The sequence below is a fragment of the Lissotriton vulgaris genome, chromosome 2_1 (assembly GCF_964263255.1).
Source record: "Lissotriton vulgaris chromosome 2_1, aLisVul1.2, whole genome shotgun sequence".
Classification (NCBI taxonomy): Eukaryota; Metazoa; Chordata; class Amphibia; order Caudata; family Salamandridae; genus Lissotriton; species Lissotriton vulgaris.
Window position 1 is genome coordinate 172,009,138 of NC_141687.1, and position 26,799 is coordinate 172,035,936.

Sequence of the window (26,799 nt, forward strand, 5' to 3'; positions counted from 1 at the left end):
TACTTTTTAAAAAGCCATTCATAACCATAATGCATTTCTCACTCCCTAATTGCAATAAACTTAAATATGCTGGTCTACATTGTTGCCATTGGTTCTGTCTCAAATATTGTCTGATCCACCTTCTGCGTTCAACATTATAATATTTGCAAAACAGGATTAGATGGAAAGTAGGATTGTGTGAGCACCCTAGTTAGGCACTCATGAAGAGACTACAACCCTGTGCTTGCTCGCAACCTGGCTGTACAACATAGATCTGGTGGAGAAATCGAAGTGCGCATGACGGTTTGGCCGACCTTAGACAGCCGGACAAACTGTCATGCGCACTTGAAGCAATGCCACCCCTCCTCTTCCTTCCTGTAGCTCTGTAGTGTCAGATTGGCCGGCCCCGTCACAACCTCAGCTCGGCTTCAGGAAGCGGGCGAGGAAAAATAAAATTATAATAACCTTTGTTATTATCAATTCATTTTTCATTTCTTACTGCTGAAGCACAATGGAGCCGCTTGTAGTTTCCTTCGCAGAAGTCCCAAGAAATCAATACAATTTCTCTTGGTTCAGCGTTTGTCATTAAAATGTAGCTGTCGATAATGCCTGGTCTTCAGTGTATGTTTCAGTATGCTGCAGAGACAAATTGTACGGTTTTACATAAGTCTAGGGCTTGTTTCCCTTAAATGTCCAACCATGATGCTAAGGAGTGCACACGAAACAACAACTTGCATGTTCTATAAAGCGCGCCGCATGAAAAAATCCATAGAGTTAATAAATACCCTTGAAACTCGCTGGTAGCACGGGTAACTGAGAAGTAAATCTCTGCTGGGCTTTTGACAACGAAGAAAACAAAGAAAAGCACATTCAAGGGCTTCAATGCCCCAGAAATCTGGAAAGCTGACCTGACTCCCATCCAACCTGCTCCTTCTCTTCGTCTTTTGCAGAAAACATCTCAAGATCCATAAGCTTTGGAGACAGGAAGTTCAATAACTGATGACTCTAGCACCTGCCCTGTAGTGCTCTTTCGGTGACGTGTACACTTGCTCTATATCATTCATCTAATCTAGTGTGAGATTAATGTTAATGAATGAACACACGCATCTCTGCATCCAGTGACAAAAGCAAAGAGCAGACAGTAACACCTACTTTGTTTGGAATGATTCCTGCCACTATATGGTCCCATGAACTTAAAGAATCAATGAAAACTAATCTGTGGAGAGTTCGGCTGCAGAATTGTACAACGGAGTTAGCTCTCTGGTCGCACAAATAACATATATTCAAGTTTTCAACTTTTGCTTTTTAAATAATTCACCTGCTGTTCGCAGTCTGTGTTTTTGCAAGGAGCTTGAACCTCTAGCGCTGGGACACTCCTGCTGGAGTACCTATGCGCTTTATCAGATTCCCTAATATTATTATTTTAGGCAGCAGATCAATCACTTACGACACACAGAAGCTATTACAGGCTAAGGCTGAATGCCGGAAATCCGTTCTATACTACGCAGATTGTACAACTGAGGCCCTACTTAGCAACACCAGGCCTCAGCCTGCAAAGGCGGTACACGCCCAAGAGCAGACTGACAGATGATGCAGACTAAGACATCAGACAGCAGGGATATGAAAGGCTTGATCTTCAGACAGCAAACTGTTCCTGAAGATGGACGGATCTTACAGGCTCGTTGTCTCGGACAACAGATATTGCCACATAGCAGCACCATGCCGCAGGCTCAACAGAACTTGTATAAGGAATCGCCAAGCAGCAATCCTTCAGGTGACAGAGATATTATGAACCCGACCTAAAAGTTATCCTTCCGGTGAATATAGACCGCACAGAGAAAGATAATAGATCTATCAGGCAGATTAAGGGCCATACAGGCCCAATCTTCAGACGCCAGAGATGTGCCCCCAGCTTTACAGACCTTACAGGGTTAGACCTCAGACAGCAATCCGACTGGTTAGGAGAACTCACAATCTCAGTGCTGTGACTCCTGTCGATGGTAATTAAACACGCATGTACTTCGTGATACTGAAATGCATGTTTTTGCCTTTCAGGTCAGGTTCGGTGAGCCCAGGCTTGCACCTCCCGCAATGCTGGTGTCACTCAGAACCATCCTAGGGATTAGCTACTGTTGTTCCAGCACAGAAGATACATTCTCCGACTCCGCATGTCTGTCTTTCTCATCTCTCTCCTTCTTGCTCCACCCTATTTCTTCTCACTTCTCTCCATTTCACTTTCTTTCTTGCTGGTCTACTCTCTCCCACTTTCTCTCCACCTGCTCTCTCTTCCTCAGCTCCCCTCTACCAGCTACACATCCTCTCTCTTCTCACCCTTCCTTGAGTGTTTTCAAACTCCTATTTATTTGTGTTTTGTAGCACATTCAGCTCAGGATTTAGAACTAAAAAATCAAGACTAAAAATACCAAAATGCAAAGAAAAGCTAGGACAGGATGAGTTACTCCCACCTGCCTCGGACAACTTCAGATATCCGAGATCTTTGACCCTTCTCACATCTACTTGATCGCTCTTTACGGTCAAATTCTTCTTCTTTTTTCCCTGTATCCTCTCTATTTCTGTTTTTATATCTCGTTTCTGCTGCTTCTCTATCCAGGATCCTCTGCCCCGTTCGAGCATTTCTCAAACTCCAGAGGAGAAGGAGAAAGCGACAGTGATTTACTGCAAACCTACTGTCCGTCCTACAATGCGAGTCATAAATGAAACCCAAAAACATTAATTATTAGTGAGCAGCTCCACCTACTGGCCAAAGTGCATATGACACGTTCATTTTAGCTGCTGAAAGACACGGGAGCTCGTCTGTCCACTCATGAGGACTTCTTTTAAGAGCGGCTGCACTTCGGCGGACATATTTGTATCAATCCCAAAATTAAGCTTAGTGAAAACGACCTGTGAGGAAAAAATACGAACTTTATTGCTTGTGTATAAAAGATGTTTTTTGATGATGGTGAGAGCTTTAGGGCCAGATGTAGGAGCCTTAATACCGGTCGGAAACGGCCGTTTTCGGCCGTTTCCGACCGGTATTTGGCTTTTGAGATGTAGGGGGCATTAAATTTACAGAATCGGTATATTTACCGATTCGGTAAATATACAGAATCGGTAAAATACCGAATCGGTCAATTTATCGGTTCTGTAAATCAAGATGTAGGTGGCCCTGTAATCAGTGCCACAGGCCCTTACCGAACCGTTATTTACCATGGAATACTATTCCATGGTAAATAACGATTTCCAGTGTACATGCACATCTGTGCATGTACACCTGTGCCATGTGGCACACAGACATGCCCTAAGGGCATGTCTGTGTGTCACATCGCACACAAGCCAGAAACAGGGGTGCAACAGGGTGTCAAAGTGACACCCTGTCACCCTTGCAAAATCGGTAATTTTACCGATTCTTTAATTACAGAATCGGTATTTTCCATTGATTCCTATGGGCTTCAAGGCCCATAGGAATCAATGGCAAATACCGATTCTGTAATTACAGAATCGGTAATTACCGAATCTTACAGATTCGGTATTTTTACCAAATATTTTACCTACATAGCAATTACCGAATAGTGAATACCGAATCTGTAAAATTCGGCATTTACCATTCGGTAAATTGCTATTACCTACATCTAGGCCTTAGTTCCTATTAACTTTCCAGTTGTTTTGGCGATGATTTGCGAAACAGGTACACCACCCCCGAGATGAACTCCGTGCCCGGCCTGGCCTCCTGGGCGGAGGTCGCCTTCTCCCAGTCCTCCACCTCCAGCACGTCCACCTGTAGCCACAATCCTTTGCTCTCCATCTCTTGCAGCACTTCCTCGAGGCGAGCCTTGTATCGTCGATTGGAGGGGTTGCACCTGGTGGTGAGGCAGACGATTCCACCTGGATAGGGGGGCAGAGAGAGAGGAGTTCGGTAGAGTGAGGAATAGAATGAAAGGGGAGACAAGAACATAGGAGGGAAGTGCAGAAGGATATATGACAAAAACAGTGAGGAAAATGTGGAACATGGATGGTAAATGTTATAAAAGGAACACAAGAAAAGAGGAAGTAACAAGAGTGACAAAATAACCTTTATACCTGGTTTTACACAACATATCTATAATATACCTCTTAGAAGCGAGGAGAGGGAGGGCATAAGGCCTATGAATGAACCAAAGAGAGGGCAGTGTCAGTATACAGGATGAATGCTAAGATTGGTACCAATGCCTCTGGTGCAGTTTGTGCCCTCCAATGGCATCAGGAAGCTTCTCAGTACCCGCCGATCTCTGACGCGGATTCATTGCAAGCATTGGCAGTGCCAATCATTTTGGCCCTTGCCTAGTTCCAGCTACAGAAAGAGAACCACATGGCATCTGCAGCACGAGCTTCCCTTATGCAAGAAGAGGTACAGCATAGGCAGGAGCAGTGCAAGTTTCCATCACTGTGAGTGTCAGTATCTGAATGTGATGAAGGGGTGTACCTGGATGTGTGTGCACGTATGGTGGGGAGTGTGTACAGGACGGCACGTGCATAATAGTGGGTACTGTAACTGACGAGAATAGTTACAGCTTTTAAACTAGTAGATTCCGACAGAAAACCAAAAATGGGCCGGACAACTGTTCACCAGTGAAGTGCACTATTTAAGCTGAAACATACATCCCAACTCCCCCCTTTAGAAGGGATACTTCAGTTTCTTTGCCTTACTGTAAGTAGGCTTACTTTGTTTGCGTTCTCCCTGCTAAAATATTCAGCATTGCAATGAAAATTGAGTGAGAAGGGAGTGCCTGTTTTTTAGATTGCTGTGGGGTGCCTCAATTCGGGGACACTCCCTCATGAAATGGAGGTTTAACACTGTCTCCAATTCATCAACCCGTGGGCGAGTATCTGGGGTAATATTTTTTGGGGTGCACAATTTAGGGGTTCTCTGTGCCCACGCCAACTTCCTTTGACCAAACTAACCCAGCAAAAGGCACCTAAATACAGAAGAACAGACATGATTGATTTCCTGATCCATGAATACATGTATGATATAGAAGCTATGCAAGCAGCCATTGTATCTTTGAATGAACGAGGGTCGCTCTGATTGGCGCAGCACAGTTGCAGCAAATCTATCCAGGAAGAAAAAGCTACTATTTACTCCTTGTATCAAGGACATTGTATTCCAGCCTTGAGTTTGTCTTTATCAAAGCACACACTTCAGCTGTGTTATTCTAATTGCTTCCCTTAATGCAGTTGGTTCTTGGTGTGTCCTTTCCACAGCCAGCAAGTGGCACCAAGTCATGTGTGACAATCTTAGCCACTTCTTCCCTTTTAGCCAATATTACTTTGCAGGATGGCATTTGGAGATTTGTGCTTGTCAATAGGCAAGAGCCACTACAAGTCCCTTCATCTAATGAGATGTTAGCTCAAAAGGCAAAAAAGGGAATAGGTGTTGCACATGGCATGGGTGGCTTCACATCAGTATAGTTGTGTACAGTTCGCAAAAACCCAATACCTCTATCTAAAAGAGCAATCTAGCAGCCACATTGGCTGTGAAAACCACCACATATTGAAGGTTTTAGAGTTGCCTCATCCTAACATTTGTCAGCAAGGGTGAACATGGTATGGAGAAAATCACTACTAGATTTACCGATTTGGCATTCATTCTGGCTGAACGTGAATTGACGATGCATTGGAAGTCTGAGTGGACCTTGACTGATTAGATGGAGAAAAGAACTGGTTAAATGGGCAGGACTGGAGAGTGCTGTGTTATTTTAGGAACTGAAGAGAGATCGGGGACAGATTGAAAAGCACAAGCATGGGAAAGCCTTGTGGCCTGTTTGCTGGTCCCAGACTCAGACATACATACAGCAAATGGCTGCCAGCTCTCCAATATCTCAGAAAGATTTGGAGGATTGAATGTACTGTCCTTGCATGGGTTTTTAGGGGGTGGACTTTGAACTACTGTGATGAACTTTGTGGGACTTTGAACTTCTGTGGTGTGCATTGAAATACTGGCCATTATGGTATCCTTTATTTGTTAGCTTGACAAGGGGCAAATGAAGGTAGGGGTGTTTGTTATTATTGACTGTTTGTTGGCACCTGGAATGATCTAAAGGAATGTTGCAATATGTACCGTGATTGTATGTATTGTATGTACTAGTTTTTAAACTATTTATTAATGTATGTAAGCACTTGTCAATTTAATTCTACATTCTAAATTGATATTTATAACCAATTTATTATATGCATTTGCTGGTCGATCTTTCTTTCTGTACACTTGTAGCTTCTGTTTTATGTTTTATATTGAAAATAATGAAAATCTTTTTAAAATAAAAGTTAATGGGAACCTGGTAAATCTTTGCGGATCACCTCAAAGATCATGATCCCTAAGACAAGGCCTGCTATAAATATGGCACATTTACTATCGGATACATCTACCTGGGGCATCCTCTGACGTTATTAGGTCTTGCTTGACAGGATTAGTTGTCAGCAACACTTGCATAATAAATAAAACATGATATATTTAGATGGTCTTGGGGGTTAGACCCCTTCAGCCATTGCAGTTAGAAGTGCGATTCACATTTTGGATCAGGCCACAGCAGTCATTCGGTGATTGGAGTGTCACTCAACTTGAGTTATGACATTTTGTTTTTCATTTATGGTTTCTAAAAAAAAAAAATCTTTTTATTGAGTTTCATAACAATGTAACAATACGTATAATATCCCTACAGCACATATCCCATTCCGCCACGCGGCAGAACTCGCCTCCCTGCCACCACCCCCACCATTTTACCACAGTCTGTTGCCATCCGGGACTGTGTTGTTACTGACCTACACTCCAGGCACTCCCCAAGCTGTCATGAGGTGCCAAGGGAATCCTCCCCTTGCCCCATCTAGGCCTCCTTTCGTTCTGAGCCATCCTCAGTCCCTTGCCATGTGGCCCACACTTTTTTCAAATTCTCAACCCCTTGCACGGTACACCAGCCTCTCGCCCTCATACACCAGTCCAAGTTCAACTCCCATTTTTCCACTGTGGGACTGCTCTTCTCACCCCAGTATCAGACAAGGCCTCTCGTGGTCACAAGCAATGCCACTTTGCAGAGCCGGAGCTGGTATCTGTTCAGCATCTGTTACCCCCAAATCCCCAACATTACCAATTGCGGGGTTAAAGTGACGGTGCAGTCCAGCACCGAAGAGATCCTCCTCCACACCGCTTCCCCGGTAAACCTGTATATTCGAGCATCCCCACAGCGTGTGGATCAGGGTCCCCTTCTGTCCGCAATGCCTCCGACAGATATTATATGCCCTCCACATCTGGTAGAGGCAGGATCTATGCACTATGTAGCCGCTTCAATTGTATCAACCTAAATCCCGCACAAATAGCTACTTCCCGGGAGTTCCTGCTGGCCTCCCCCCAGGCATCGTCCTCCATCATTCCCAGGTCAATCTATCATTTACTAAGCAGGGCGGCCAATGGGGGCTGTGTATGCGTCAGCAGGGATGAATATATTTGAGAGACAGCATGCTTGTAAAGCACCCTTCGTTCTAGGGGGGTTCATTCTGCCACCTCCCTAAGAACGTCCCATATCCTCACAGGATATGTTTGATCTCCTGGAAGCGCAGACACTGTCCCCATATCAATTCAAATTGGGCTTAAAGCACAGTGAATGGGATAAATCTTCCTTCTCTCTAGATGTCCCCCATCTTCAACATACCCAGTCAATCCCATTTCTGTGACCAGCCACCCATTACAGGCACGCATGCAATGCTGAATCCCAGAGAGGGGTTTCTAGAGTCACCTGTCCTCTCCAACCCATTGCCCTAGTCGCCTCCCGCTAGCCTCTAATCAAAAGGACAATCGGGATTGGGAGGGCCACCCCTCATGTTTAGGCTTCCCCATCAAGACGAGAAAGCAAACCTCAGTGGGCCCCCATCCTAACATCAACTTCCTAGTCGCCCCCCGATCTCCTTAAAAAAAGTCTCTATAACCCCAAAACGGTGAATTCTGTAAGACATACAAAAACCTCAGGAGTTAAATCATCTTGTACTGTGCCGCACGGCCCAGCTTGGAGAGCGGGAGTCTTCTCCAATGGGACACCACTCCCTTACAGTCAAGAAGGATACAGTCCAGGTTTTCCCAGGAAAAGATGTCAGGCTGTGTGGTAACTTATACGTCCAGCTATTTGAATCCCACCGTTCCCAGTGCAGCGGATAACCACCTCCCCCAGAGGGCACCTGTCCTTCAATGAAAACGATATAGATTTGTTCTAGTGATGTGTATCCCGGCATATATACCAAATACATAGAGGATGTCAAGACTACATGGGATCGAGAGTTCCAGTTCTGCTAGATACAAGAGGACATCTCCTATATAAAGTAAGAGCATCCCCCCAAAGCCAGGTCGCCAAAGGCTCAATGAAAAGCAAACAGGAGCAGTGAAAGGGGACATCCCTGTCTGGTCCCCTCCCCATCCTAAATACGCTCAAATTTGCCTTATTAACGTGGACCTGGGCCACCGGATCCCGGTACAGCATCCCAAACCAGTGCAGAAACCTTGGTCCATAGCCTATTTGTTACAGAACTGCCATCAGGTATGGCCACTCCACAAAATCAAATGCCTTTTCAGCATCTAGTAATAGGAGTATCGCGGGCAACCCAACCTGGTCCCTCCAGGCTAGACACCCAAACAAGTAATGAACGTGGTGCCTGGTTGCCCGTGGACTGCATAAACCCCAACTGATCTGGGCCATGATTGTGTCTATCACCTTCATGAGCCTGGACGCCAGTGCCTTGGCCAGGATTTTTGTTTCCATGTCCAAAAGGGACCTTGGCCTGTAAGAGGCCCAGTGATCCCTCGGCTTTCCTTCCCTGTGGATGAGGACTATTTCCGCCTGTAGCAGATCTCTAGGAAGGATGCTACTCCGTGACATTTCCTCAAACATCGCCTTAATGAGGGCCAATATGATGGATTTCACCACGTTGAAAAAATCAGCCGGGATCCTATGCGGACCCAAGACCCTTTGGCTCCGGAGCTGAAATATCACCTCCGAGATCTCCTCCGCCATTAGTTCCGCTTCCAGAGACCTGCTCACCTCCTCCTGGAGGCGGAAAAACAGAAGATATCTAACTGCACCATGTCACACTGTTTCACTCTTGAACAGTACACCCCACTAAAAAGAGCTGCAAATGCCTGTGCTATTGCATCTGAAGTCTCTACTCTAATGTACCCATGTTTGGCCTTCATGCTTTCTAGCCAGCCAGCAGCTTCCCAGCTTTGTTTCCCATTTCGTACAGCCTACCCTGCTTATTGCTGGAAATGTGCCTGGCCTCCTGTTAGGCCAGACTCCAATATTCCTCCTGCAGTATCTCCAGTCCCGAGCCCCATTTTTTGGTAGAGTGGCACACATACTCAACGTCTGCATGCATCAGTTCCGCCTCCATCTCTCGGCACGCCCCCACCTCTTTTTTCGCCTGACATGGACTATTAGCTCTTACCGCAGAACTGCTGTATAAGCTTTTCAAACTGTTGTACCAGAGCTCACCGTCCCCACATTCTCTTAGAGTTGTGTTTTGTGGCTTGCCTAATCATGGCCCAAGTGGTCTTATCTGTCACTACCCAGGGTACTTACTTCCACGCCCTCCCAGGACCGGGCAGCATTGTCTGGAGCGTTGTTACCATGGAAGCATTGTCCTATATCCCTCTGGGCAAGTAGTTTGTTTTCCCAAACATTCCCACCGGATGATGAGCACCAACATGTTGTCTAGTCTGGACACTGACCACATAGAATTTGAGGCTAAGGAGTAATGATGCGTTGGGGATTATGAGCCCGCCGCAAGTCCACCATTCCAGTCGTGGCTAAGAAATCTCCCAGGTGAGTGTCTTCCCTACAGGAGACACCCCCGTTCCAGTCAATCAGTCTAAGTCTCCACGAAGCGTTAAGTTGAAGTCGCTCTCCACCAGCAACAGGGTGTTTGGGGCATGTGCTATCCATTCCCCAAGCTTCACCAGCCCCTCCTCCTGCAATACTGGTGGTGAATACCAGGAGGCACCTGCCAATCCCAAGCCATTCCAGCTACCCCCGACAGCCGCATAGCATACCTGGGGGTCCACCCATGTACGGGCCAACTGTAGCAGCAGTGACCTGCGGACCAGCACACCCGCACTCCTAGATCCCCTGGAGAAGCCAGCATGGGCCACCCCACCCCAAGTTCAGGAAGCCACAATTAATCCCCAGCAACTCTGTTGCTTGCAGCAAAACCACATTCGGATTGTGGTTGGCAATGTACCTGAGCCCTATACCCCTTTTCAACTTACTCGAGAGGCCATTGACATTCCAAGACAACATTTTTTCAGGAGAGCCCTATTAGAAATAAAGTCTCTGGTTGGCAGAGGTATGGAGCCTGGCTAAGTAGGGACCACAATCCTAGGCAGGGTAAGTCAGTTACATACCATGAATTAACCTGTGCTCACTCTCAGGGAGCTTGACACTTTCAGGCAGGTTTAACTTGGGAAGCAATGTGCAAAGTATTTGTGTTACACTTAAAACAGTAAAACAGTGAAAACACCACACAAAAATAATCCACACCATGTTGGAAAAATAAAGCTTAATTTAATGAGCAAAACAAGACCAAAACGACAAAAATCCAATAAGTGGAACCAGAGTTATTAATTTTTAAAGAGTATCTTGAAATATAGTGCTTATAAACATGAAGAACCAAACGGGGCTATCTGGTCGCGCTTGACTCAGTCAAATCTTAACGTTCAGGTCGACCGCAATGGAAAGCAGGCCAGATACAGGGAACAACCTTATCCTGCAGAAAAAATACCTTTGGATAGAGGATGTGTCGACGTCGAAGACCGAATGTGGATAGCAGAAGAGAGATTGCCTCAGTGTTGATCCCTTCAGATGCAGGCAATGCATTCGTTCTGATCCACGCAGTCAGAGATGGATCATTGCAACCCCTTTATGATGAAGGCAATGTGTCATCGTTGAGCCGTGCAGCCAGCGATGCGATGTCCTCGTCCTCATCAGCTGATGAGAGATGTGTCATATCATAACGGTGCAAGAACAGATGCATGGATTCTGAAGGAACACAGCCAGAAAACCCACTTCCAAAGGCCCAAGACTGGATTGGCACCGCTTTGTAGGGCAGGACGTACAGTTGGCAGAGTCCAGAAGCTGTAGGACGTTTGTTGGAAGTCTATGATGTCCCTGAGACTTTAGAACAGGAGGGAAGTCAGCAAGCCCTTACAATCACTTTGGTTCCGGAGATGTAGACATGCAGGTCCAGTCCTTCTCACTCCCAGGCAAGGAGGGCAGCAGGGCAGGCACAGCAAAGCAGGAGTCCAGCAACGTCCATCAGTGTGACAGTCCTTTCAGCAGTACATCGGTCCTTCTTCCTTTCAGAATGTCTTCAGGTCCAGAAGTGTACGTAGTTGGTGGCATCAGGAGTCCAGTACTTATACCCAGTAGTGCCTTTGAAGTGGGACAGCCTTTAAAAAGAGGCCTTTGAAGAGCACAAAGTCCCTACCCTTCATGCCCTGGCTCTAGACTCACAACAGGGGGGTAGGCAGCCCTTTGTGTGGGGACAGGTACAGCCTATTCAGGTGTAAGTGTCAGCTCCTCCCTCCCATCCTGCCCAGGATGAACCATCAGGATGCTGATGGCCCATCAGTCATACCTAAGCTCACTTTGTGTGTGGCTTTCTGGAGAGAAGGCCAAAGCCCAGCTGCCACCCCCCCCAGATGTGTGTTCAGAGACAAGCAGTAGGCACAGAATGGTTAAAGTAAGAAGATGCCAAATTTCTAAAAGTGGCATTTTCAGACTTGCAACTTAAATTCAAACTTCACCATAAGTTGTGATTTTAGGCTGTGAGTCCAGAGACACCAAACTTGAAAGGTCTATCTTTTCCCAATTGGTAATTACACTTGTAAAATATAATAAGGTAATACCAATGTTAACCTATGGGAGAGATGGGCCTTGCAGTAGTGAAACACTAATTTAAGAGTTTTTCACTACCAGGCCATGTAAAACTTATAGGTACATGGCCAGCTTTTTAAATCACTGCACTCTGCCCTTTGGGCTGTTTAGGGACTAAATTAGGGGTGACTTGTATGTTTTAAAAAGGAAGGTTTGAGCCTGGCAAGAGGTTAACTTGCCAGGTTGACTTAGCAGTTTAAAACTGCACACACAAGCTCTGTAGTGGCATGCCGGAGACCTATTTAAAGAGTTGAAGGAGGATGGGAGCACACTGCTTCACCTCCCAGCACAGTTCACCCCTTAGCATTATGGTAAATGCAGTTCATTTTAAATGCTTACTTGAGTTTTTCCCTAAGTGTTTCACCAAAGTTGGTGAATGTTAGTGCTGTCAATCTCTAGACACATGTGTTTCTGAATATTATCCTTCATCAGTAGAGATTCAAAAAAACATATATGGGGTTGCTGAGCAAGCTGCCCCAATCCTTTCAGGTCTCAGTACCTCTCATCGGCACAAAGGTGCATCTCTCAAAGCTTGTCAGCCCTGTTAAATCGTTATTTAAGTGGGTGGTGGAATTAGTGCTTCAGGACCACTAGAAGCATTTTATTTGCAGGCCCTGGGCACATGTAGTGCACTTTACTAAGAACTTATAAGTAAATTAAACATGTCAATTGTAGATAAGCCAATGTTACCAGGTTTAAAGTAGAGAGCACATGCACTTTAGCACAAAGTGCCCAGAGTCCTAGGGCCAACAAAAACAATTTCAGCAAAAAGTAGAGGAAGAAGGCAAAATAAAGCTTGAGGGCGACCCTGTAGAAAGGGACAGGTCCAACAGCCCCCCTCTGTTGATATGGACCATGGGTTCAGTCATACTGTGTCCTGGAAAATTGTCCCCGTCATACCAGATCACTGGACAGGGTGGCCCCCCGCTGTGGACAATGGGCTGTTCCCACCGCACCCCTTACCCTCTTCACCTCCTCTGGACCCTCCCTACACTCTTTGGCTGCAGGATTGAAACTACCTGCTTCCCCAACTGCTGAGGTGTTTGCGGCCAAACCATGTTAACATGCAACACTATTAACTCACTCTACAGTGGTAGGAAGCAACTTGTGACTTGTGTTGACCCGTAGATCTGCAGTTGAGCCTCCATTAGCCCCATGCACCCCTTATATGTGCAGACTCAGTGATCCATAGTTTCCAGCGTACATATCAGACTACCCCTCATATTATGTCATCTGCCGTCATTGGAGTCACACCATGGAGCGCTGGCCCACTCTCCGAGCCAATCCAGGACAGTGAGCCACTCTCAGATGCACCCGAGTTCAAGGACAGAGCCTCCCACCGGTTGACTTCCTCCAGGGCCTGCTGCATTGCTGCAGCCACCACCACCCTGGCCAATTTTGTCTGGACCTTCGTTGGAGCCAACAATGGGCATCCACATGCTCTACAGACGGGGTCTCCAACCGGTCGATCGGGAGCTACCGGTAGCTCGCGGAGACCCCAGGAGTAGCTCGTGTAGCCCTTCATGGGCTATTAGCTTTTCCGGCTCCATTTGCCCGCCCTCACCCAAACCAGCCGCTCGGATTGGACCTAAGCTAGGGGTGGGGGCGGGCGAAGAGGATGACGCTCCTCTGCTGGAGCTGCAGACTCTTCTTTTTTTGTGTCATAATTTTGTGAGAGTCTGACTCCTGTGACGTCATTGTTACCTGAAAATGCGCTGGCATCGCACTGTCTGCCATTGTGCGACGGGTGCCAGCGCGGAGCAGTAAGGAGCAGAGACGTGACTTCGACCGCATGTAAGCTCAATGGACGAGCAGATAGATAGCTTAGTGACGTTGGATCTGTTTTTTTAATGCTCGTGATGTTGAATATTGTTGAATAATTCCCGGTGCTACACTGACACGCCAGGCACAGGCACAAAAAACGCGTGGAACACAGGACAGAAGGGCACAAAAAACGAAGCAAAAACGAGTGGAACAAAGGGCAGAAAGGCACAAAAAACGAGGGGAAAACGAGTGAAACAGAGGGCAGAAGGGCACAAAAAACAAGGGGAAAACGAGTGAAACAGAGGGCAGAAAGGCACAAAAAACGAGGGGAAAACGAGTGAAACAGAGGGCAGAAAAGCCCCAAAAACGAGTGGAACAGAGGGCAGAAAGGCACAAAAAACGAGGGGAAAAGAGTGAAACAGAGGGCAGGAGGGCACAAAAAACGAGGGGAAAACGAGTGAAACACAGGGCCGAAAGGCACAAAAAACGAGGGGAAAACGAGTGAAACAGAGGGCAGAAGGGCAAAAAAAAAGAGTGGAACAGAGGGCAGAAAGGCACAAAAAACGAGGGGAAAACGAGTGGAACAGAGGGCAGAAGGGCACAAAAAACAAGGGGAAAACTAGTGAAACCGGGCAGAAAGGCACAAAAAACTAGGGGAAAACGAGTAGAACAGAGGGCAGAAGGGCACAAAAAACAAGGGGAAAACGAGTGAAACAGAGGGCAGAGAGGCACCAAAAACGAGTGGAACAGAGGGCAGAAGGGCACAAAAAACGAAGAGAAAATGAGTGAAACAGGGCAGAAAGGCACAAAAAACGAGGGGAAACAAGTGGAACAGAGGGCAGAAGGGCACAAAAAACAAGGGGAAAACAAGTGAAACGGGGCAGAAAGGCACAAAAAATGAAGGGAAAACGAGTGGAACAGAGGGCAGAAGGGCACAAAAAACAAGGGGAAAACGAGTGAAACAGAGGGCAGAAAGACACCAAAAACCAGTGGAACAGAGGGCAGAAAGGCACAAAAAAACGAGGGGAAAACGAATGAAACAGAGGGCAGAAGGGCACAAAAAACGAGGGGAAAACGAGTGAAACGGGGCGGAAAGGCACAAAAAACAAGAGGAACGAGTGGAACAGAGGGCAGAAGGGCACAAAAAACAAGGGGAAAACATGTGAAACGGGGCGGAAAGGCACAAAAAACGAGTGGCACAGAGGGCAGAAGGGCACAAAAAACGAGAGGAAAACGAGTGAAACAGAGGACAGAAGGGCACAAAAAACAAGGGGAAAACGAGTGAAACAGAGGGCAGAAGGGCACAAAAAACGAGGATAAAACAAGTGAAACAGGGCAGAAAGGCACAAAAACGAGGGGAAACGAGTGGAACAGAGCGCAGAAGGGCACAAAAAACAAGGGGAAAACAAGTGAAACGGGGCAGAAAGGTACAAAAAACGAGTGGCACACAGGGCAGAAGGGCACAAAAACTGAGGGGAAAACAAGTGAAACAGAGGGCAGAAGGGCACAAAAAACAAGGGGGAAACGAGTGAAACAGAGGGCAGAAAGGCACAAAAAACCAGGGAAAATGAGTGAAATAGAGGGCAGAAAGGCACAGATGGACTCTGATGAAATTAGGCTTAAAGTCAATGAAACTGGGCGTGGGGGGTCTCTCGGAAAAAATGCGCGAGTTGCTTCGGGTTCAGTAGCTCACGACGATTTTCACTGGCCAGAAGTAGCTTTGACTACACAAAAGGTTGGAGACCCCTGCTCTACAGCCTCCCTCACCTCTATCTGGCCTACAGTAACCCTAGGCCTCCAGCCAGGTCATACTTGTTTTGCCACTGTGAAAAAATAGGAGGCTCCCTGTTGAGCAATCCTGAGCAATACCAGAATGAAGAGGGCATACTGTACATTCAGAAGGTGGAGGTGCTTCTTAAACCCCAGAAAGGAATCCTGCTGTCATGTGTAGTTGGGATGGAGTAGTTTCTGTCCTGTAACTCCAGTTCTGTAGTAGGGGTATCTCTGTTATAGTCATAATCTAGTGATTAGTCCCGCCCATGTGCGTGGACCCCGGCAATCAAAAATAATCTCTTAAGGTGTCAAAATAATGCAGAAACTGCAAAGACACTTAAGAGAGAATTTAAAGACAAATAATGCAGCCTATATCCACAGGCTACACTGTCCAGTACTTCAACTAGAATTTCCACCAAAAAAAAACACCACACACAACACAGCCTGCAGTTTCTACCATAGAGAAACTTGCCTCCCCCAGTCAAAGACTCTGGAATGATAGAGAGGAAGGTAGGGACAGACAAGCCCCATAGGCTGCCATTATGTGGCTTAAATAGGATACTGTGCCTTTAAGAGAACTTTCCAGAACTTCTCCCAGTATCCCAGAATGCATAGCAGGTCCCTCTTACTTCAGTTCTTTTTGAAGGCGAAGCACGCCAGACCTGTCGCATTCTTGTATGATGAAACAATCTCCACCGGGGAGGAGGGCGGGCGCTTATGACTATAACAGAGATACCCCTACTACAGAACTGGAGTTACAGGACAGAAACTACTCCTTCTGTAGTAGGGGATCTCTGTGTATAGTCATAATCTAGTGAATAGAATGGCAAGCCCATCCCCACACCAAAGCGGCGGTGGAGAATAATACATAACGCCACTACTGTGCGAACAAATTCCGCAGCGAAGCCTGTCCAACCTGAGCGTCTGCCCTGGCGTCAGTGTCCAGGCAGTAATGCTTAGCAAAGGTATGAACCGACTTCCAAGTGGCTGCCTTGCATATTTCAGCAAACGGCACATTACGGAGCAGAGCCGTCGTGGCAGCTTTGCCCCTGGTGGAATGAGCCTTAGGCTTACCCCCTAAGGTCTTATTAGCTTTCTGATAACACAATTGTATGCAGGACACAATCCACCTAGAGATGGACTGCTTAGAGGTCGCAAGACCCGTCCTGACCGATCCATAATTGACAAACAACTGGTCAGACCTACGAATATCTTTGGTTTTATCCGGATAAAATTTCAAGACCCTCCTCACATCCAGGGAATGGAGAGACCTCTCCGCTGGGGATGAAGGGTTCTGAAAAAACGTAGGCAAAGTTATAGTCTGGTTGATATGAAAATCAGAAATAACCTTGGGAAGAAATTTAGGGTGAGTACGCATAACAACCTTAGCAGCATGAAATACAGTATAAGGTTCATTACAACACAACGCCTGAATTCCACTCACCCTGCGGGCCGATGTAATGGCCACGAGGAACGCCGCCTTCCAGGACAGGTGCTGCAACGAAGCCTTATGAATAGGCTCAAAAGGCTCCTTCATCAATCCGGACAGCACCACATTCAATTCCCACGAAGGCGAAGGAAGCCTGACAGGAGGGAATACTTTCTTCAAACCTTCCAGAAAGTCTTTGATCACAGGGATCTGGAAAAAGGAAGTCTGTGAAGGGCATTTCCTGTAGGCAGTCAATGCAGCAAGATGTACCTTAATGGAATGGACATTAAGGCCAGACTGCGCCAAATGTAAAAGATAAGGAAGGATGACATCTTCCTTGCAGGTAGTAGGATCATGATCCTTAGAATGGCACCATATACAAAACCTCTTCCACTTGTAAGCATATGAAGTCCGAGTGGAAGGTCTCTTAGACTCCTTCAGTATGTCCATGCAATCATCGGGCAGATTCAGATGGCCATATTGCACTATCTCAGGAGCCATGCCGCCAAACTCAAAGACGAGAGGTTGGGGTGTAACATCCGTCCCCCGAACTTCGTGAGAAGGTCCGGCCTGCACGGCAACCGAATGTGAGGAAGGAGAGACCGGTGAAGTAGGTCCGTGAACCACCACTGCCTGGGCCACTCCGGGGCGATGAGTATCATCCGAGTCCTGGATCGGGCCAGCTTGATGAGCACCGCCGGAATCAGGGGAATGGGAGGAAAGGCGTACAGAAAGCTGTTCGTCCAGTTGATCCACAACGCATTCCCCAGCGTCCCTTGTTGGAAGTACCTGGAGGCGAAGTCTCTGCACTTGCTGTTTTCGGCGGTGGCGAACAAATCTACGTCTGGAGTTCCCCACCTTGCGAAGACTTCTCCTAGTACTTCGTCGTTTATGACCCATTCGTGGTTTTCCTGAAGCAGCCTGCTCAGTGCGTCTGCCTGAACATTCTGCACACCTGGCAGATGGGTGGCCGTTATCGACAGTCCTCTGGCTAGAAGCCAGTGCCAGATCGTCTGCGCCTCCTGAGACAGGGTGCGCGATCTCGAGCCCCCCCTGCTTGTTGAGGTAATACATCGTGGTGGTATTGTCCGTCTGTACAAGCAGAGAGTCGGTCCGGAAGGACGGAAGAAAGGCCTTCAGCGCCAAGTGAACAGCCCTGAGTTCCAGGAAATTGATGTGATACGTGGCCTCCATCGGTGACCACGTGCCTTGAATCTGTAGAGTCCCGGAGTGCGCTCCCCATCCCAGAAGAGACGCATCCGTCACGACAGTCTGCTTGGGTATGTCCTTGTGAAAGGGAACCCCTTTTAGGAGATTCTCCGCCGAACACCACCACTTCAGAGACTGAAGAGCATGCAGCGACAGCCGAATCCTGTCGTCCCAAGATCCTTTCCTCTGATCCCACTGGTCCTCCAAGCACTCCTGCAACGGTCTCATGTGCAGCCGTGCGTGTGGCGTCAGGAAGATACAAGAGGCCATCGATCCCAGTAGAGAAGACACCGTCCTCACTGTTGTAGATGGAGTCGTCATAAGAGCCTGAGCCTTTCGAAGGAGTGATAATCGTCGCTCTTCCGAAGGAGACACGCTTGCTGACAGCGTATTGATGGAGGCTCCCAAGTACTGTATGCATTGGACCGGAGTCGGGACAGACTTGGCCATGTTGATGTGCAGCCCCAACTTGTTCAAGAGAACGCACGTCTTCTGGAAGTGTGCTCGCGCTTCCGAGAAGGAGGATGCCTTGATCAACCAATCGTCCAGGTACGGGTAGACGAACACCTTGTTCTTCCTCAGGTGTGCTGCTACCACCGCCATGCACTTCGAGAACGTTCTCGGCGCAGACTTCAGTCCGAACGGGAGTACTGTGTATTGATAGTGATTGGTGCCGACTTGGAACCGCAGGAACTTCCTGTGTTTGTGTGCAATGGGCACATGGAAGTAAGCATCCTGTAGGTCTATAGCGCAAAGCCAGTCCCCCTGTTGCAACTGAGGGTAAATTTGATGCAACGACAGCATGCGGAACTTTTCTCTGCGAATCCATTTGTTTGCCTGTCGCAAATCCAGAATGGGCCTGAACTCGTTCTTGTCCTTCTTGCGAACCAGGAAGAACCGGGAGTACAGACCTCTTCCTCTCTGAGACCGAGGTACGTCTTCTATCGCCCGTTTCCTCAACAGGATATCCGCTTCCGCCTGAAGCTCGCGCAGCTGAAACTGCGAGCTGACCGGGGGAATAGCTGGAGGAGGGCTGGTGAACCGAAGACTGTATCCATTGCAAACAATATTCAGCACCCACTTGTCCTGAGTAATTTTTCTCCACTCTGCCAGAAAAAGTTGGATGCTTCCCCCTACCGGAGTGGGTAACGGATCCGGGGGAAGTAAGTTCCTAGGGCCTAGGCCCCGCCTGGCCCTTGGGCGCCGGAGCCGATTGCTGGCCTCCCCTGCCCCTCTGCCGCTTCTGGAACGGCTTCCGGAACTGCTGCTGCTGCTGGGAGTGTCCTGAGGCCTGTCCTCGACCTCGGCCCTGTCCGCCGAACCGCCGTTGGAAGGGGCGGTACTGCTTCTTGGTCTCTTTGGGCTTTTCCAGGCCCACAGCCGTCAGCGTTTCGGCCTCCGCCTTCATGCGGGCCATTTCATCATCGGCATGTTTCCCGAAGAGGGTCTCACCGGAAAACGGCAGATTGGCCACCCTCTGCTGTGCGTCCGGTTTCAGGGACGTAAGCCGGAGCCATGCGTGACGCCGCTGGTTGATCCCGTGGCAAAATCCGTGAGCCGCCAACAGGGAAGAGTCCGCAGCCGCGCTGATTATCTGGTTGGCCACCAGCATCCCCTCACTCAGGACTTCCGTGAAGTCTTCACGCTGCTCCCGGGGCAAATGCTCCGCAAAGCGCTCAAGGGAGTCCCAGAGGGCGCGGTCGTAGCGACCCAACAAAGCCGTGGCACTCGCCGCTTTCATGGAGGTCGCGGAAGTACCACAAACTCTCCTTCCTGCCGAGTCCATCCATCTCGATTCCTTGTCCGGGGGAACCGTGGAGGTCGGGGTGGTGGCATGCTGCTTGCGGGCCGCCGTGACGATGACGGAGTCAGGTGGAGGCTCGGCCCTCAAGAAGGCCGGATCCGAATCGGGAGCTCGGTACTTCTTAAGTAATCTCGAAGGGGCCGCCCTCGTCACAGCCGGGGTGAGAAACAGAGCCATAGCAGGTTCTTCCAGGCCCGGCACCAGGGGCAGGAGAGGACGAGACAGATGCCTCTGATGCAGCGTCTCGAAGATGACCGATGTCTTCGGTGTAGGCACTGTCAGGGAGATGCCGAGCTTCGCTGCGCCCCGCAACAGTACGTCCTGAAAGGCCACCAGGTCATCTATCGGGGACACTCTGGTGTCCGGAGACCCCGATAGGGTAGGTGAATAATCCCTGGTCCCAGAGGACCTCGTGTGAGAGCGAGACTCGCGCCTCCTATGGCGGTGCCTCGATCTCGTGGATGATCTGTGCCTCGATCTGTCCTTCCGCCCAGAGCGAGAGCGAGACCTGCCAGCCCGTGGGCGCTCCTTCGGTTTGCGCGGAGGGGTCCTCCTTGGCTCATCACGAGGCGTCTTCGGTTCCTCCCGGGGTTTCGGTTTCGGAGTCCCCTTGGGAGGAGCAGGCAGGGACGGCAGGGAAGTGGACCTCGGAGGAGGAACCTTCGGCTGCGGTGCGGGCCCATGCGGAGGGACCGGAGGTGGAGGAGTGTCCTCCGAAGGCAGTGGTGGTTTGGGCGGAGGGTCCTCCTTAGGCACGGGGGGAGGAGTCGGAGTCCTGGGCCGGGACGGAGTGTACACTTCCGAGTACACCGAGCCCGGTGTCCCTCCAGGCGAGGGGCGCGGAGATCCATCCCCATCCGCAGGCGACCTCTTCCTCTTGCGACCACCGCTGGAAGCAGCGTGACTCCTGGGACTAGAGTCCCTTTTCCGCCGTTTTGGAGCGGGTGACCTGCTCCCCGACGCTGACCGCTGTCTGCTGGACGCAGAACGACGCTTCTCCGGCGTCGAATGACGTCTCCTGGACTCCGGCGTCGAGCGCCGTCTCCTCGGCGTCGACCGCCTCCTCCTCGGCGTCGAACGCCGACTCCTCGACGTCGACCTTCGGCGTCCTCTCGACGTCGGGCGGTCCGCCCTCGACGACGAGCGCCGCCGTCGCCTTGATGTTCCCGACGTCGAGGAGCCCCTCGACGTCGATCGGCGGCGTCGCCGCGATGGAGATCGACGGTGTCGCCTCGACGACGACCGACGGTGTCGCCTCGACGGCGAGCGTCGGCGCCGCCTCGACGGCGAGCGTCGATGTACGTCACTGTGCCTTCGGCGTCGGTATGACCTCGACGTCGACGAAGACGATGACGTCGACGGCGGCCTCGACGTCGGTTTCTCCTTCGCCGTCGAGCCGTCGCGCCGTCTCGACCCGGAGCCCCGGGGAGAAGGGGAGCACGCCGTCGTCATCCCTCTCGACGCCGTCGTCGATGCCATCGACGCCGACGGAGAATGGGATCGTTGGCTGGACTTCCTGCCCCTGGGGAGCCCCCCAGGGGCCTCAGCAGAGGCAGAGGGATCCCTCCCAGGCTGCCCAGACCCACCTGCAGCACGTTGGCGCCTATCCTCCAGGCCAGCCAGCCTGATCTTCAATCTGTCCCTGAGGGTCCTAGCAGAAAGTTGCTGGCAGATAACACACTCCTCAGGGCCATGATCTTCTGGAAGGCACACGATGGAGACATCATGGGGGTCGCTTTTGGCCTTCTTCCTCTCTCATGCTGGGCACTTGACAAAAAGGCCAGGCATTTCGGAGCCCCAAAACGCCTAAAAACAGCACAAAAGTGAGAAGAGAACACCAAGCAGTAACAGCAACACTTTTAAAAGTTAAAAGTGCAAAAACGAATTCAATAAACCCTTGTAAAAGGGAGAGCTCAATGCCAGGGTCCTGTAAGCAGGAGCCGGAAAAAAGAACTGAAGTAAGAGGGACCTGCTATGCATTCTGGGATACTGGGAGAAGTTCTGGAAAGTTCTCTTAAAGGCACAGTATCCTATTTAAGCCACATAATGGCAGCCTATGGGGCTTGTCTGTCCCTACCTTCCTCTCTATCATTCCAGAGTCTTTGACTGGGGGAGGCAAGTTTCTCTATGGTAGAAACTGCAGGCTGTGTTGTGTGTGGTGTTTTTTTTTGGTGGAAATTCTAGTTGAAGTACTGGACAGTGTAGCCTGTGGATATAGGCTGCATTATTTGTCTTTAAATTCTCTCTTAAGTGTCTTTGCAGTTTCTGCATTATTTTGACACCTTAAGAGATTATTTTTGATTGCCGGGGTCCACGCACATGGGCGGGACTATTCACTAGATTATGACTATACACAGAGATCCCCTACTACAGAAAAATATTCACACTCCTGCCACCCCCCACCCCCCCCACCTCCAGTAGCCATGGCTCATGTTCTATTGGCACCTGCAGGAGATTGTCCATGTCCCGGAAACTTAGCTGGTGAGCAATGGATAGAGTAATGTACATCATGTGGAGGGGGAGAGGGACAATACCAAGATTGTGTACATCTTTGAAATCCACATTTTACATTTCTCAAGAGGTATCCTGGTACCTCTGTGTATTCCGCTTTTCCATACTAAGAGTGGTCCAGAGGTTACGGGCCTGTAAACACCAGACCAGGTTTTAACCAGTGTGGATTTGAACCCAGTAAAAACAGAAGCTGGAGAGGGGCAGGGACTGTTGGTTGAGACAAAGCCAACCACTGCATATCACCACCAGCACCACACTGGGACCAAATAATAGCTAGGCCCTGCCTCCTCTCACCCCAACTGTAGGAAGGTAGGATCATTCTGCATGGTTTCCCCCCACTTTGTGCTTGGTGCTAAGCTGTATTTGAATAGTCTGACTGGGATCCTGCAAATCAGGACCCCAGTCAATCTGTTTTCTCCCTTAAATTGTTATGTTCAGTACTTAGGTACATTCCAGATTGGATACTGGGGCACCCTTATCAGTCCTTAGTATATGATACTAAGGTACCCAGGGGTCCCCTATGGGCTTAAGTATCCATTATGCCACCCATGGAAGACCATTCAAAATGGAACTACAGGCCTGCCATTGCAGCCTGTGTAAGCTAGTGGTAGCACCACTTACTAAAGATATAGGTTTCCTATATCTACGGTCACCGCACTTAAAACCGTTAAGTCACCCCTATTGCAGGCCTTTACAATCCTGAAGATAGGGTGCTTGAGAGGGTGCCCTGCATGAGCAGGACACCCCTACAGCCTATGGAGTCCATTCTCCCGGGTTGTCAGTGAAGCAGCCATATATTATATAGAGGGGCACCGCGTAATTACGCAATGACCCCAATCTCAAAACTGGCTGCAATGAATCCTATCATGTTTGGTTTCACACATGTTGGAGTCATACTCCCACACCGTGAACGGTGTGGGGGTATGATTCCAAGCACTGGAAGAGCCCTCTGTTAGGATCTCAGTGCTCCCGGTACCAGTCTTCTTGACCCGGACAGCACAAAATGGTTGCTGTCAACCTGAGACATAATTCTGCCCTCTTGCTGCTGAGCCAAGCTCAAGCAGGGGAAGGCATAACACTTAGGCATCCTGTCACATGGAGGTGTGACCACTTCCCAGACAGGATTTAGTGTATTGGAGTAGGGTGGATGTGCTTGCCAGCATCACTCAGTCTGCATGAGGGGCACATTTGGTGTCCACATGCAAAGTTCAGTTCAAACTAGTCCTGGGAGCCGATGGAGTAAAACTGGACAAAGGACATGGGAGTAACCTTCCCCTTGTCCAGACCTTCCCCTGAATCGTCTCAACCCTCTCCCTAGAGTACCTAAGGACTTACCTGGGTGTAGGTCCCTAGACTCGTCGTGGGACAAAATTCAGTTCAGACACCACTTCTATTTCTACTGTCTGGGCACTCTGGACTTCCCTGGACTTCATTTGAGATCGACTTTGTCTCCCTTCCAGTCTGCTGCATCATCTGTGCCTGTGCACCATACCGGAACCTTCCAAGGCCTGTTGGCATCAAAGACACCAGAAGGAATCTCCTTTGGAGTGAAGGAGTCACTCCCCTGCATTGGCAGGCACTGCAACTAAGTCACTCCCCTGCATTTGCAGGCACAGCAACTAAGTCAACTGGTCTGCTGATCATGAGCTCCTCCAGACTCCGTAAGGTTCTGCAACACAGGTGGTGGTTTTCCACAGCTCCCGAGGTCTGGCATGCCCTGCCCTCTCACCAAGTTTGAGGCCAGTATCCCTTGTGGGGGTTGCCATAACTGAACCCCTGTCCTCACAGCTGCAGAGAAAAGGTCCTCGTCACCCATCCTGCAACACCTGACATCGGAGGGCATTCGTCTTCCAAGTCTCCTGGTCACTCCTGAGTGACGTAAGAGACTTGGTACCTCTCATCTAGAATTCACCTTCTGATTCCATCGGACACTTTCTCCTTCTTCAACGGTGGCACTTTCCTGAAGTTCTCCATTGAGTTTGACAGCGGTCTCCGACACCACTTCACACTATGCACCAGCTTCCCTGGTGTAGGCAACGTGGCTACTAGGATATCCACGGGTGGGGTGGCTCTCCAACCTTCTGTCTTCCACAGGGTTTCTTCAGGGTCCACTGGGAAGGGTCCTTAATCTTTAAAAATCCAACCGCAACGTACACGTAGAGTTGTACGGAGCACGCAGTCGTGTTCCCACACTGCACACGCTCTCCGTGGGGTCTCTATCTACTCACCTAGGGTGGTTCCTTTGGTCTCCAGCACTACTACATCCTCTCGACCTTGTCTTGACCCGAGTTGTGGTTCTTATGCCACTTTCTGAGTATATAGTTCGGTCCCTTCCTGGGGTCCACTGTGTATTTCATGCTATTTACCGTGTTTCTTTGCAAAATATTGTGAACATTGTCTCCATGTAGGAGATATCTAAACACTTTAGAGAGTATATTATAATAAATACATATTTGAATAAATACCTTATGTGGTTCATTTTCATTTAATCTATGTTATAAGATCGCATTCTGGTAAAACAAGCTGCTTTACACTCCTTTTGGACTAAGCCTGAAGACTACTCTCCAAAGCTACCACTTGGATAGGTTTCTAAGGTTGTCTGAGACCTCTTACATCACCATAAGGGTTGTCTGGACTGGTGCAAGGTGCCCACTTGCATTAGAGGACATCATACATCAGGCCAGCTTCTCACCCCAACCTTCACTGGCCCTACTGGTGCCATTTATCAATTGCTCATGACAGATAATAAAGGATTTATCCCTAGAGTCAGAGAAAACCAGCAGAAAAGGACCAGGAACTGTCAAGTTTGCATGGCTATTCTCCATTTCAGGGACAACAACATTTAATGGACGCACTTAGGTGCAGGAATACTGGACAAAACTCGGAGGTTCATGGGCCCTGTAGCCCCATACCTGTTATAAAGTTCGAAGTGTTTTGCCCAGAATCACACCATTTTCAACCAAGTGCCAAACTGGGGATTCGAACCCAGGTGCCATGGATGCACCTATTTCTTCGTATTTGTGCTACTTGTAGATCCTCAGGCCTCCATTCCCTTCCATTCATCCCACTGCAGCCTTCCCTTTGAATGTGGCGCTGCACTCAAAGGAGACCGCCGCTCAGAAAACCTCCTTTTGCAGAGCTCTGACCTGGCTGCGACACACCGAGCCACCACCCTAGCAGACAGGGACCGTACTGAAAGGAACAGTGCCGTGGAGGAATGTATAGTCTCATACTATACTGTAATCTGCACCGTTGTGTCATGGAACCCATCTAAACGTAATGCAATCGCTCACTGGCAAAGGCAACAGGCTTAGCTTACTTTGTACGTGTGAATTGGGCGGCAGGTGAATGCAAGAATGACCCAAAGTGCAGATATATAGATGAATTAATGAGTGACAGGGCCTGATGGATAAAGTAGCAAATTAATGCATGAACGAGGGTGCGGGGGCATGGATGAATGAATTGATGAATAATCACAGATGAATAAGTGGATGAAAGAGTGAGGAATGATTAAGCTCAAGAAATGCCAATGGCAGAGTGACTGGGTTGATTGCAATCCTGAAGCAAGACACGTATCTACCATGAGGCTAGACGTATTCGCAAATATTCTAGCTGCAGTCTTCACTTTGCCGTAATTTCTTTCTGGGGTGTCTTTTTCAGGTGCTCCGGCTGCCCAGAGACCTCGCACAGAAACTATATGTATCAGAATAATGTCACCATCTCATTGATTGTGTCTGAACCTAAATCCTGCCTGTTAATACCGTGCATTAATTGACCCTTTAGAGTCCATCATGGGCCAATCTCATGTCTAGGTGATGTCTTTCATGTGTTTGGAATCCATTAGTTGGTTTCTCAGATCTAGTGTACATTTTGGCTCCCTTTACAGAAAATGTTATAACATCCAATGTTCTTTTGTCTGAATTATTGTTCTAGTTAGGCTTTTCCAACGAGTAGCTCATTAGCTACTTGTAGCTTTCCAGCTACCTGAGAGTAGCTCTCCTGTGTGTATCTCAGCGTACTATGAAAGCTTTTGCTTGGTTGGATTAATATGTGTGTGTACCAAAATTGAAAATTGTGTATTTGAGACAAAAATGGGTGTATTTTTCAAACACATAATTTCAAAAATAAACTTATTTAAAGCGGATATTAAATGAGAAATCAGGCAGCTTTTGGAGACTTATTACTTGTGCTAGGGGGCAGTGCAGCTGTTGCTTTTATGTATTAATTTTGTAGAGGTATTCCTGACTAACTCACTAAGCTTTTTTTACAATATTGCTGGCAGTCCTGCACTGAGGTGATCACTGTGGTAATCTTGCATAGGGTGACCACTAATGTACTCTTCTCTGAAGCATACAGCACTGATAATGTTGGCAGTTTGGGAGGAT

At 48.7% G+C, this 26,799-nt stretch overlaps 1 protein-coding gene across 2 annotated transcripts in view; it reads right to left on the reverse strand.

Moving 5' to 3' along the window:
- Nucleotides 1-2,290: 2,290 nt before the first annotated feature.
- Nucleotides 2,291-26,799, reverse strand: part of METTL27 (methyltransferase like 27) — a 92,655-nt gene continuing 68,146 nt past the window's right edge. Inside the window, exons 6-7 of one of the 2 annotated variants that reach the window (XM_086954661.1) lie at nucleotides 3,618-3,864; nucleotides 2,291-2,948 (exon numbers count right to left, since the gene is read on the reverse strand). In XM_086954661.1, coding sequence (XP_086810787.1) covers nucleotides 3,629-3,864 — 236 coding nt within the window. In that variant the 3' untranslated portion in view covers nucleotides 2,291-2,948; nucleotides 3,618-3,628. Of the gene's footprint in view, nucleotides 2,949-3,594; nucleotides 3,865-26,799 lie in introns of those variants that run through there. The other variant, XM_086954662.1, reaches the window with a different exon arrangement.